The 14,110-nt window shown below is 48.8% G+C and overlaps 1 protein-coding gene across 2 annotated transcripts in view; it reads left to right on the top strand.

The window, feature by feature from the left end:
- Window positions 1-14,110, top strand: part of EVC2 (EvC ciliary complex subunit 2) — a 494,903-nt gene that overhangs the window by 24,354 nt on the left and 456,439 nt on the right. For both annotated transcript variants that reach the window (XM_086964103.1, XM_086964102.1), the window contains exon 3: window positions 12,814-12,959. In XM_086964103.1, the coding sequence (XP_086820229.1) occupies window positions 12,814-12,959 (146 nt within the window). The remainder of the gene's footprint in view (window positions 1-12,813; window positions 12,960-14,110) is intronic.

Below are 14,110 nucleotides of genomic sequence, written 5' to 3'. Positions count from 1 at the left end.
TCCCTGACAGACTACTTTCAACTAAGTTCAGCTATCACCGCTGGCCCAGCGAGGATCTCTCTACCTTGACAGGAACCGCCATCATGGTCTACGACACAGTGAATAGTATCCCTAGAATACAGTAGAATAAGGCAGATTGAGGCGAGGCCTTACATTTCTGTGCTGTGTGATTGGCTGGTATCCCTAGGATGCAAACATCAAATACAATGGCACTGTATCGAGGTAACATGGAACAACATCAAGGACATGCAGGAAGACCCATTCTGATGGCGCACCCTTTTGTCCAATTAGAAAGTAACGGTGTTTGCAAATTAGGAATGAACATAAATAAAAACCCAAGGTAAGTTTATTTTACAACTCTTTGCATATTCATTTGCGTAGTCGTTGTAGGTTGTAGTAAATGCATTACTCTGACAGACTCTCTTCAACCAAACCAAAAAGGTGTGGTTTACAATAGCAACGTTGCCTCAGGCAGGTAAACTAGTGTTGAGCCTGCATGCAACCGCTTGTGTGTCATTGTTTTTCTCTTGCATTCATTTCTACTGTAACAAAAGTATATTTTGTTTCCAGACATGGCAACAGCATAGTTTAAAAACCCGCATGCCTTTGTTGCTATTTAATTTAGTAAATGTTTTTCAGTGTTCTTTTCTCCCACAGTTTAGAAGCGCATCAAATACCAAATTTAAACTTTTCAGAGTTAATGGCCCCTTCACCTTAGACTGACCTCAATATCGCTCAAAATAACTTCGTTTTTGCGTTCATTTGGTTATACTAACATTGACTAGAAACATGTTTTCTTTTACGCTGTGCTGTTGAGTGACATGGCTGAACAATAAGAGGAATCTATTTCACGCTGCGACAATTTTAATCCTTGTAATAGTTTTGTTTAGAACTGATTGGATAAAACACAGTAGCAATTTCTTTATGTTCCAGGCCTTTTGCCAGTGGAATGATTCGCCAATTAGTGTTTATATTACTGAAGTTTTACAAAGCATTCGCTCTCTGTTTTCATGATTCGTATTCTGGTTTAATCCGGTCTTGCTTCAGTCAAACCTCCCTGCTAGTTAGTGGCTTGTAACTATTTGTGAAGAAGGAATAAAACGTTGAGGTCCCGATGTACAAAGAGGCATTTGGTCAATAGTGGGTGAAAATTGTGCATTGATTGTATGTGCCCAGCCTGTCAATCAGTCCGGGATTTATAGAGCACACTACTCGCCTGTGAGGGTACCAAGGCGCTTGGGGGTACGGGCAGCTCCGTGGTCATCCGAAGAGCCAGGTCTTGCTTGAGATCTTTTCTGAATAGGTGCAGTGTCGGGCTTTGTCTAATGGGGAGAGAGAGTTTGTTCCATGTCTTTGCCTCGATGTAGAAGGATCTACCACCCGTTCTGGCCCTGTGGATGCTGGGGACCGTGGCTAGGGCTGGTCTGTGGAGCGCATTTTTCTCTTGGGGGTGTGGAAGAAGATTCTTTTGTTGAGGTATTGGGGTCCGGTGTTATGGAGGGCTTTGTAGGCATGTGTGAGCAGTTTGAGGGTTATTCTTGTTTTTGACTGGGAGCCAGTGGAGGTCGTGGAGGTGATGGGTGATGTGGTCATGTCATGGGATGCTGAGGACGAGTCTGGCGTTTTGGACGATCTGGAGTTTGCAGAGGAGTGTTTTGTTGATCGCGGTGTAGAGCGTGTTTCCATAGTCCAGTCTGCTGGTGATGAGAGTGTGGGTGACAGTCTTCCTGGAGTTGGGGGTGGGGGGCATTTGAATGTCATGCTCAGTATGGGGAGGGTGTTGAAAGGTGGAGGACACCGCGTTGATCTGGCAGTTCATGGTGAGTGAGCAGTCGAGTATGATGCAGAGGTTGCGAGCGTGGTCCGTAGGGGTGGAAGGGTTTCAAGGGCAGTGGGCCCATCAGGTGTTGACGCATGTGGAGGTGGTGGAGCCGAGGATGAGGACTTTGATTTTCTCTGAGTTGAACTTCAGGCAGCTGCTGCTCATCCAGGATGTGACGCCCTTCATTCCTTCTTGGAAACTGTATCTGGTGATGTCAGGTTCCTTGGTGAGGGAGAGGATGAGATGGGTGTCATCGGTGTATGAGACTATGTTGAGTACGTGTTTTCTGAAGATGGTAGCAAGGGTGGCCATGTAGACGTTGAAGAGCGTGGAGCTGAGGGAGGATCCATGGGGTACTCCGCATTTGATCTCTGTGGGTTCAAAGAGAAAGGGCGATGCACCAGCATTGGTATATGCCAGCGCATACAGGATTTGACTTCTGCACAGCAGGAGCACTGATTACCTCAAATTATCAAAGAAGCCTATGCTACATGAGGTAGAGATAATTTGAGAGCCAAACCTGGTAAAACCCAATTGAAGAGTTATTCTGAAAAAGATAACTCTATGCAAGCACCTGACTATTCAACAAAGAAGAAATGGGACACTAAACACTGGAATAAAGACAAGATAGAATCACAGGGTGGGTGTCCCAACAGGAATCCACTGAAAAATGATAACCCTGATAATAGACCTCCTGGCAAGTATCAGGATACTGATACTTGTTCATCTTGTTCCTTCCAGTAGTCATCCAAAATGTTTTGTAGAGAAGTGAACGGTCTGAGCGCAGATTGGAGGAGCATGTGAAAATGAAAAAGACTTGCAATGCTCATCTGACTACATAACCAAACAGGAACATAAATCAAAACCTTCCATGCCTCAATTCAAAAAGAAGAAGGTAGCCAGACTTAAGCTCAGACATGCCATGGATATTGAGGACTCTGCTTCTGAGTGGGAAATGTGTGGTGACAATGCTCGACAGTGCGGCAGAAGTCACAATAGTTCACCAAAACCTGATGGATTGTCTGGTGGGAGTAGTGCTTTCTGTACTATTGCAGCCCTCTGTCATCAGATGGGGCTTACAAGTACATCTTGGTAGCAGTGGCTTCCTGTTCTCAATTCCTGTTGATATGGCCACAGCAATTGGTTGACGCCCAAACTATTATAAAGGATCTGCAAGTCTTTATTGGGACTTATGGAGTTGGCACACTGCATGACGACCAGAGTCTGGCGTTTAGCTCTAGGGCTTACAGAGAGGCCATGGGAAGTTTAGGTTTGACCCTGCATTTTGCATCTCCATACCATTCCGAGGGAAATGCAGTTGTCGAGAGGAAAAGTTGTGAATTAAAGCAGTGTTTAACAGCAAGGGTACAAGGCTCACATCACAGTTGGGTACGTCACCTATATGGAATTCAGATGGCACTTACTACCATGTAGAGAAAATCCATGGGTGGTCAGACTCCCTATGAAATCCTGTTTGGGGTAGAGATGTGTGTCCCAGATCTCGACAATCCCAGTGCAGTGGTGGCTGAAAGACCATTTGACGTCAATGAATTTTTGGCTCTTTTTAGGAACTAAACAATGTCAGGGACGAACAAAGCAACATCCAAGTGAAATGCACTGCCACTGGAGAAGTGAAGATAGTTCCAGCGAGGCCTGGCTGGATCCTGAAGATTAAGGATCTGGTCAGGGAAAATATGATGATTGGGATATTGATACAGTGCTTGAACTGCTAGAAGATCTAGAACATTCAAATGTGATTAATTGTAGGATGGATCTAATTATGATGACATGCTCTGTTTTAGCGTTACGGTCATCATTTTCTGCATGAAGCAAGTATTTTATGGGCTGTTTACAATTATACTCAATTGGAACCTTGAACCTACACCACAACTGGGTAGGTCAAAAACATTTGCACAGACATTTGCTTACTTTTCTAATTAGGATACTACTGGCCCTGCCTCCATATTTCTATAGACTTGCACCATCACCTGCAAAGAAAAATATGCTAACTAACAGCAAGTGGATATATTCCACTTCCTTTCTTTCACAACTGTCTATATTTAGTTGGACGGCAAGCATGGCAGACGCAGCCTAGTTGAGCTCCGTCCCCGCCAGCCGTTTATCCGTCCAAATATCCTGTTCTTCCCCATCGGACAGCGACCCCGAGAGTAGCGCTCTGTGCAGAGGGTCGGCGGGCTCTCATCGGTGCCCTTCTTGCTGGGATTGTGCCGCAGGAGGCGAGTGAGGGCGGACGGACACAGTGCGGCCTGGGTGGCCTACAGAAGCCGGGGAGCTCGAGTTTGGCGACCCCGGGGAACAGCATACGGAGGCGGCGGGGGCTCGGCCGGAGGGCGGCGGACCTGTGGTTACGGAGGGTCACGCCTTGCCCTGTACAACCCGGAGACGTCCCGGCTCCCGACCGGTGGGTGCTGGCCTTGCTGCAGAGGCCCCTCAGGAGGCGGCGGAGCAGAGGGGCCGGCCGGAGAGCGGGAGAGACATTGCCTGCGTGGGGCGGCCCCGCTGGTGACCCTCCTCCCTGGCCTTCCCCGGGATGATGTGAGCTGTGCACTGGGGGAGTTGTTGTGACCCCGGAGGAATCATCAGGAGTGGAAGAGGCCTGTGCCAACGGCGGCAGCCCGGGACCTCGATTTCCGCGCAGCCCAGCAGCGCGCCAGTGGAGTGGCCTGGGGCCTAGCCGTGGAGGACGCCGGCTGGGTATCTTTGCGGGGTTTGACCGGCCCGGTCCACAACATTGGGAGCCCCCGCCGAGCGGGTGGAGAGCAGGAGACCCGACAGCCCCTACATCAAGGTAAACGATGGGGGGCCCCCTTGGCTGCTGCGGTGGACTTGCGCCACACCGGACAGGGGTCGGTGGTGGTTGGAACTTGGTGGAGGTGATCAGGGGCCCCGGTTGTATGCACGACTGCTGGAGTTGGACATTGAGGGGCGCAGTCGGGGACGGTGGAGGCCGTGGTGGGGTGCCTGGCCCGGCTGCTCGGCGGTCGGCCCCCCTCTTGAGTGGCGGTGTGGGCGGTGATCCGACGGAGCCTTTTCGGCGAGATTGGACATTGGCACAGCGAGACAACTATGACCCGCGGGGCAGGTGGTGGTGGGGGAGGCCCCAAGCAGGGACCCATCGACAAGTTCACAGGGCCGGGAGGCAGTGCGGGTGCCTCCGTTGGATCTCAGGCAGCCGGACCTGACAACGCGGCACTAATGGCAGCCATCACCCAGTCCCAGGATGCATTGGAAGCGAAAATTGGAGCGGTGGGGTCGTATGTTACGCTACTGCGCCAGGACTTGCGGAATGTATTTTACCGCATTACAGAAGCCGAAACGCGGATATCAGGGGCGGAAGATGACATTGTGACCCTAAAACGCAAGGTGGCTAACCTGGAATCCGTTCAAAAGGCGTGGAGGATGCGGAAGGGCGCGCCAGGCGCAACAACCTCCGTTTTGTTGGACTGCCCGAAGGCTGCGAGAAGGGGTACATGGAGGGCTTTCTGACGCGGTGGCTTGAAAGTTGACTGTCGCCTGACGCTTTGTCCCGTTGCTTTGTTATTGAGAGGGCGCACCGGGCCCTAATGCAAAAACCACCGGAGGGAGTGAGGCCGCGGCCGGTGATTGCGAAGCTTCTTAACTACCATGACGGAGATGTGATCCTAAAGCAGGCCAGAGGGAAAGAACCCTTGTGATATGAAAACCATACTATCCTGATCTTTCCAGACTATACAGCAGCGCCAATCTTTTACGGCAGCCAAGGCCCGGCTGCGAGACCTGAAAATACAGTATGCTCTTCTCTATCCAGCCCGCTTGAGTCATCTATCAATCCCGTACACACTTTTTTGATTCCCCGGAGGACGTGTTTCTGTGGACCGACGAAATTAGACCGGTGAAGGTGCACACTCCCCAGGGGCGAGACTCTGACTCCTCACATGAAGATGCACAGACGAGATCCTCTCGCGACGGAAGGCGCAAGGACAATTGGAGATCCCGATCACGACAGCGGTCTGTGTCGGATACTGTCTCGCAGAAGGCGACTGGGGTGGCTGAGAAACAGAAGAAGGGCACGTGAATGCGCTCAGGGACATATTGCTGACACTGATATAACTCTCTGCTTATCTGGGGCGTGTGCCTGTAGGGAGAGGAATGTATCTGCGCTATATGCGGGCTCCAGTGAGCGAGTGCGGGGTGACTGTGGATGGGGGAGGGGGGTTTACGGGCGGGGAGGGGTTCCTCCCAGTTGAGGGTTGGTGGGGGTAGGTGTTGGGAGAGTTGACTAAAGTTATGGGGATCCATTGGTGGGGTGGGTTGTCGGCCTCCTGTTGGGGGCGGAGGCCCTGCTACACCGCGACAGGTACTTAATTGTTTCTTGAGGTATGGGGTGGGGGGGGATCCGGGGAGTTGATGGGTGTTGACTTGGGGGGCAGAATGCACGGCTCTGATGCAATTACAGTGGTGGCTGAGGGTACACACAGGTGGCGAGCGTCATGGTTATTGGATACGAAGGGTCCTTGATGTCGAGCCTGGATAATGGGGCCGTTGGGCCCGGGGCCACACTTTGTGTCCTTAGTTGGAACGTACGAGGGGTGTTGGACAAGATCAAGCGGGGGGCGGTTCTGAAACAGGCTAAAAGGGTGGCGGCAGATGTTGTGATGCTGCAAGAAACTCATCTCCTGGGGACTAAAACACTATGCCTCCAGCGATTTGGCTACAGTCAGGTCTTCCATGCGGGCTTCGCCAGGGGGTCCAGAGGCGTGGCCATACTGGTGCATCGCAGGGTCCCATATGTACACTCCACCCACTGGATTGACCCACAAGGTCAATACGTTTTTGTTCAGGGTACATTGGGGGAGGAATCAGTAGTGTTTGGCTGTGTGTATGCTCCGCCCCCTTTGCAGTGGACTCTCGTGGAAAAGATTTTGTCAATATTGGCGGATATCCCAAGTGTGCTGGCCGTCATCGGTGGAGACTGGAACTATGTGATGGATCAGGCACGCGATAGGTACAGGCCGGGGGGGGGGGACAGGGGTATTCGGACATACAAAATTGCACGACATGATTAGGAACCTGGGATGGGTAGATACATGGAGACACATACATGGCGCGCAGCGTGAATACACCTTCCTCTCAGCGGTCCATAAATCCTTCTCTAGGCTGGACTATATCTTTGTTCTCCTGGTGGCTCAGGGTAGGGTGGAGGCTGCAGATATACTACCGCGGGGGCTGTCGGACCATTCTCCGGTGGCAGTTACTGTTGGATTGGACCGGAGGAGGCAGCCATTTGGCTGGCGCCTATCGGTCTGGCACCTACAATTAGGGGACTACCAGGCTCATATGAGGAAGGCCATAGCACAATATCTGGCTGAGAATACCAGAACAGTGCCAAATAAGGCAACACTCTGGGAGGCCATGAAGCCCACATTGCGGGGCATAGACATAGCGTGGTGTGCGGCGGCCAGGAGGCTGCGTAGGGAGACTCTGGATCGAGCGGAGGCAGACATATGGGACTTAGAGCGACGTAGTGGCCCCGAGGGAGAGGGCCAGGCGGTGGAGCAGCTGCTGCTGGCGCAGTAGTCTTACACTTCATTGTTACTGGTCGAGGCGCGGAAGCTGTGGCTGGCGACCCGTAGCAGGGTATATCAGTGGGGGGATAAATCTGGGACGATGCTGCATAGATTGTGTCAGGGCCAGATCCATGCTCAGACCCCTCCGAGAATTCTAGATGACTCCGGTGCCCCGATGACTGACCCCATGTTACTTGTGGAGGGCTTTGCGACTTACTATGCCGACCTGTACTCCCCACATGAATGCATTGACGCGGGTCTGATTGACAAATTTATAGCGGATCTGCCACCACAGGCGATTGCAGATGAAGCCCGCGAACGTCTGGATAAACCATTGACAGAAGATGAACTGAGTGTCGCTCTTGGGGATTGAATACAGGGAAGGCCCCGGGCCCCAACGGCTTTCCCAGCGAATTCTTTAAGAAATTCCACCTCCAACTAGGAACCCAGTATAGGGCGGTGGTAGAGGAGGCACGGGAACATGGTAGTCTGCCCCAGGACTGAAGACATGCTGTGGTAGTAGTATTTCACAAGCCTGGCCGGCCGCCTGAGCAGTACTCGTCGTACCACCCGCTTTCCTTGTTAAATGTGGAGGCCAAGGTCTTAGCTAAGGCGCTAGCCAATAGGTTACTGCCGTATATTACCAAACTTATACATCCAGACCAGGCCGGCTTTATGCCCAAACGGGCGACGCGACACAACATCAGGCGGGCCCATGTCGTAGTGGCGGCGATTCGGTCCTCCGGGGCGCAGGCGGCGCTATTTCTGGCGGACATGGACAGGGCGTTCGAGTCACTCAGTTGGACGTATCTTTTTTCGCTCCTGCCGTGGCTGAATTTAGGGCCGGTATTTCTGTCGTATGTGAAACTGCTCTATACCGACCTCACAGCCTCCGTTACAGTGGCGGGGCGGTGTCTTCGAGATTTATCATCCGGAGGGGCACAAGGCAGGGTTGTCCCCTCTCGCCTTATCTATTCACCTTAGCCATGGAACCCCTAGCCGCCTGGGTCCGGATTGACGTGCAGCTGAAGGGCTTCGAGTGGACAGGAAATCTGTCAGACCGCATTGCATTATATGCGGACGACGTCCTGTTTTTTCTCACAGACCTCAATAAGTCAGGGCCTCGCCTCATGCGCATCCTACAGATCTTTGGTGAGACATCGGGCCTATACATGAACCCAAACAAATCTACTCTCTGGGTGCTAGGAAATGGCCCGACGATCGGGGATTGGGCATTGGAGCTCCAGATGGCAACTGGAGGAATTAAATACCTAGGGGTGTTCCTGACAGATCCCAGCTGTTGCATGGGAGCGTAATGTGGTGCCGGTCTGGGAGCGTACTCAGGCAGATATTAAAATATGGTCCCGCATGTCACTGACCATCTATGGTAGATCGGCCATATTTAAAATGGTGGCTTTGCCCAGACTGCTGTATCAGTTGCAGAACTATCAGTACCTGATCCAACCCTCATGGTTTAAGCAAGTAAACACAATCCTGGGACAGTTCCTCTGGGTGGACGGCTCCGCTAGGGTGGCGTTGCGCACGTGCTTTCGCTCAACGTATGGAGGGGGGTTAGCGACCTCGGACGTTCTTTCTTATTACCAAGCGTCCCATCTCCTAGTCTTAAATGAATGGTGGTATGGGGACAGGGGAGAACCGGCCTATGCTCTGGAAAGGCTACTGATGGAGCCACATACGCTCCACACGCTGCTTTATGCACCAAGGGAGCACAGGGCCTTGCCGTCGGTGATACAGGTAGTTTTCGACGTCTGGCGGCGAGCGTTGCAGCGAATGGGATGGTGGCAAACCTTGACCGAAGAAACCCCCCTTTGGCGCAATGGCCACCTTTCAGGTTTGGCATCCCTATCGGGATTTGCGGGATGAGACGCCATTGGCATTTCTAGGTTGGGGGATGTTATGACAGGGACAACGCTCAAGTCGTTTCAGGAGCTAAGCGCGGAGTATGACATGCCCCGCGCGCAGTTCTTCCGTTACTTACAATTTCGCCATGCCCTGTCTCCGGATCTGGAGGGTCTGATGTCGCTTCCCGAGTTTAGCCCACGAGAGGCCCGAGTTTTTATGGGGGAGTTGGACAGTAAGAAGATTTCCTGCATCTACCAAATCCTGATTATACACTGCTCCACTGATTTACACAAACTTAAGGAGAAATGGGAGGCTGATGTTGGGCCTGTATGCAGCACCAGGCAATTCCAGGCAATTCCTATTGATTCCTGGTCATACTATAAGGGAGATCTGCGTTCACGGTCATGGAGTCGGTGATAATGCCCCATCTCCATTGACGGGCGATATAGGGTTAGTGCATGTACAGTCAGCCCTAGATCATGCTGATGCCCTCCTTTCGCTGGTGGGCAGGATATGGAGGAGCAATGCATGCACAAAGGTAGGGCCACATTGTGGTGATGCTTCATCTAATCTATATGTAGCCTACAAATAGAAACTTCGTGCAAAGAGACAGAGCCAGCATGTTTTGATGCCACCTCTCCTGTCCAGTAGAGGAGCACAGAGACTGATTCAAGCTCTACTGATGGTATCTTAACTTCCTGGAAACCATGCTGCTGTCAAGTTTTCTGATGCTGTGTGCGCACTCTTCTGGTAATTAAGGTACTTTTAGCATGCAGGTTTTCCAATGAGTGTTAATATTAGCCCATTAGCAGCAAATGCTTCATTTGAATCTGGAAGGCAGTCTTTGCCATCTCATCCACTGGGCTGTTTAACTCTGTGACTGCGTATAAGGAAAAAGAAGCATTTGCAAAGCAATAGGCTTCACATTTGCAAGAGTTTGAGCTATTGGCATTCTAAATGACAATGCCTTATACTTGCGTTTTGAAAACCTGCAAGCGGTGAGTAAACACTCACTTTGTATTTGTAGTCCTTGCTTACAAGAAGCAAGGCTGGCAGATATGGAGGCGCAGTTACTGTCAGCCTTGCTTCTCCTAAGTAATGACTACAAGTACAAAGTGCATTTTATGCACCGCTTGCAGGAACCCAAAACACATAAATAAAAGGTATTGTCATTTACAATGCCAATAGTTCAAACTTTCCCAAAAGCGAAACCTATTGCATTACAAATGCTTGTGATGACAAGTTATCTCTGGGGAACTACGTTATAACATTCTCCGGCACTGGCTTTGCACTGTTATGTGGTATTAGGAAGGTGTTTCCTGTTGTACCCCAAATCGCTAATTGTACACTGTCTTATACTTAGATTGGACTACTGTAATTCATTATTACCTAGCCCTGTAGAGTATCTTATCAATGGAGTGCAGAGAGTTCACACTTTCTCTAAATAGATCTCGCCAATCCTTGGCAATGAGTGCTTTAAAGGACCTGCACTGATTGCCAATTAGGCAGAGAATAACTTTCAAAGCCATGTGCATTGTGCATGAGGCAAACATGGCAAAGGTCCGGTGCTGTTTCATTCCAAGTATATACTCCGGGGAGACCTCTCTGTTTGAGTATGCAAGCCCGGTCTGCGTGAACAAATTTCACAAGAAGCGGCAAGGGCATAGTGCCATTACTGTTCAGGCTGGCCAGCTGTGGAATAAACTGCCTTCTCCTCTTAGATCAGCTACAAAGCTTTAAAGACCTGGCTGTTCCCCAAGTAACTGGTCATGTTCGTGTTTCGTGTTAGTGTTTCTTTCGAGGGTCCAGTGGCATTGTGTGTATCTCTCTTGCTATTTGCTCCAGGATACCAGCGTGGTGACAGTTGCACTTTATATATTTATATATATATATATATATATATATATATATATATATATATATATATTCATCATAATAATAAGGTATTGCAAATGTACTGTAGTCAAACTTGACACTCCACTTCTATGAACCAGAGCCCACTTGCGCCATGTTAGAGTGGTTAGAATCATTCTACAAACCCCAAATAAAATAACATTGCATCAAGATGGGAACACATACACACCTAGTACAGTCTAGGTAAAACCATTGTTATGTTATGATATGCAGGTTTGTAGAGTGCACTATCACCCAGGAAGCTATCCTGGCGGTGAGCAGGTGTGAGTCTAGCAAAATGTAGGTCCTAGTGGGACTACTCAAACAGCGAAGTCTTCAGCTAACGGTGGAATTCAAGAAGTGAGCAGGGGCCTCTTATATGCAGCTGCAGGTTGTTCACCCTTTATGAGCAATGTAGAAGGCTTGGCCTCTGGATCTAGTTTTCCATATGCACAGCTTCAGATGGTTGTTCTTCAATGGGCAATTTTAGTCATGCAGGTATTAATCTTGATCTGGGTACTGGGCGCCTTGTTGTTGGGAGCGAGAAGGAGCTGTGTGGCATAAGAGAAGACCGTTAAGTCATGAGAGCAGATGATGCTGACTAGTGATCATGTAAGCATTGAAGAGGGTCGGGCTTAGGAAGGATCCTCACAGAACTGCACAGATGAGGGTCACAGATATTCAAGGTGTACGGTGCCAGGTCAACAGACTGGTTCTTTCCAGTCAGGAAGGAGCAGATCCATTGGAGTGCATTTTCTTTGATTCCTGTGCCACCTAGGAGCTGGATGAGAATGGGGTGGGAGAGGTCCAGAAGGATGGGGGCAGAGTCTCCTCCATCTAGAGATTCATGCGATGTCATCCATGCTGGGCATGTGGTCCATTTACATTCTATGGTTGGGTCTTAAACTAGACGTAGTGGTGTTGAGGAAGTGCTGATTATTGAGGTAGCCAGTAAGACGTCTGTTGATGATTTTCTCTAAGATCTTAGCCGTGAATGGCAGCAGGGATATCGGGCCACTGCAACTCTTTGTTATATTGAATAGTCAGACGGATATATCACCCCTTTTATTAGAAGGGCTTTAACCGCATGCGCACTAGCGGAATTCCGCTAGCGCGCTGGGTTTTTCAAAATCGCACTTTGCGTGACGAGCTGGGCTCGTCATCAGTGTGCGAGCGGGCTACACCATGACGAGCCCAGCTCGTCATCAGTGTCGAAGGGGTTAAAAAAATCACATTACTCAAATAGTAGCAGTCATTCTGAATAGACACACAAAATCTTGATCACATCAAAATACTTAATGACCAATAAGTTTACGAAAATATTTTCCTTTTTTTTTACGATGGAGCTTTACATGTGCATGTATATAAAAAATCACATCGCACAAAGCTGTAGAAGTATATTTTGAATAGTCCATTAATTTACCAATCTTAAAATGCATACCTTTTACCTTAACACTGGTGGCACATATACTGAGAGCATACCTATAATTCACTACATTCTTTACAATTGTCAGTCACTCCAGCCTGAAATGATTGCCGTCCTACTGTTTAGTTTTACAATGCATTATTTGTACGACTTGGAAATGAATTGGATTTGGCTCACTGTTGAATACCAACATTTTTCCTATGTGTTTAATTTATTTTTATAATTGTACTGACTTTTGCTAGGAAGAGGCAATGCACCTGAAGTTCTACATCTACCACTGACATCTGCAGCATCAGACAGAATTTGGAGCCATTCACTCTTCAGTAATATTCAATTTTGGACGAAGAAGATTGTTGTCAAACGAGAGTCCGTCATAAACAACCAACCGGTAAGAAATATACATTGTTAATGCACTCTTACTTCCATGAATGATTAAATGATGATGTCTTGTTTATAGCTTTTATATATTTAATTAAAACGAAATGTTTCAAAACTGTATGTCTAGAGTCTACAGTTGACACAGAAACTTAATACATTTATGTGGTACACCTGGGAGCTTGCACCCTGGTAGATACTTCCACCTTGGAGGTGGTGCAAGTTAGATTGGTTTATTGCTAGGTCAATAAAGTTTGCAAAGTAGACTGAGAAAGATCAAGAAGCAAAGCAGCAAAAGTTTTCTCTCCATTTAGACATTTGGTGACCAGGCTTGTCTCTACTCCCACTGGGCATCTGCAGGTATTAGCATACTCAACCTCCAAAATACCCCACAGTCTGCCACAGTACAAGAAGCATGTCTTGTGGTGCAATAACCAGGAGGGTATTGTGTATTAATCAGTCGCATTAAATAATTTTACTGTCTAGTAGGTAAGTTGTCTAAGGCTGGTTTTTGATGGTTGTCGGGTAATTCATAACTGACTCTGGTGGCATGACCTATGTGCCTTAATGAGTAATTTCGCCTTAGTAGTTTGAAGTGTGATTTTGAATGTTTCTGAATTCCATTAGCTAATCTATGTTTTCCTGTTGTCCACATGAGCCCTCCTTGACTCCATCGCCCTTACTTATAGGATGGTGCTCTGAAAGAGTGTGCATTAAAGATCAAGGATGGAATTGTTATACAAGCGCTTTCTTGTAATGTCCCCAAAAAGCTTGGTATGCTGTTAAACCACAGTGCATTGGGACTTAGACGTGGTGTTCAGTATCAAGGCTGAATCCAGCAAGAAGAAGTTCAGGGCGCCCAAAACCTTGTTAGAGATCAAAGAAGTCTGGAATCCAGAATACTAAGAATGGCAAATGCACAAAATCCGGATTAGAACCAGCGGAGGTCAACCGTGAAAGGGAACTTACTCCTTTTGTTGTGGGGACATGATACACCGTGTGAACTGAGCAGAAAGATAAAGGGCACACTAACACCTGGGTTTGAACTACACCTTCAGCCCTCAATGTTGCTCTCTAGGATGTAAGAGTGGACAACAAATCAGACACACCTAAAGTTAGCAACAATAGTCCTGACGAGGAGGTTAACTGCATGAGTAGATTACA

Source organism: Lissotriton vulgaris, chromosome 3_2, assembly GCF_964263255.1.
Source record: "Lissotriton vulgaris chromosome 3_2, aLisVul1.2, whole genome shotgun sequence".
In the NCBI taxonomy this organism is placed as follows: Eukaryota; Metazoa; Chordata; class Amphibia; order Caudata; family Salamandridae; genus Lissotriton; species Lissotriton vulgaris.
This window is presented reverse-complemented; position numbering and strand designations above follow the sequence as displayed.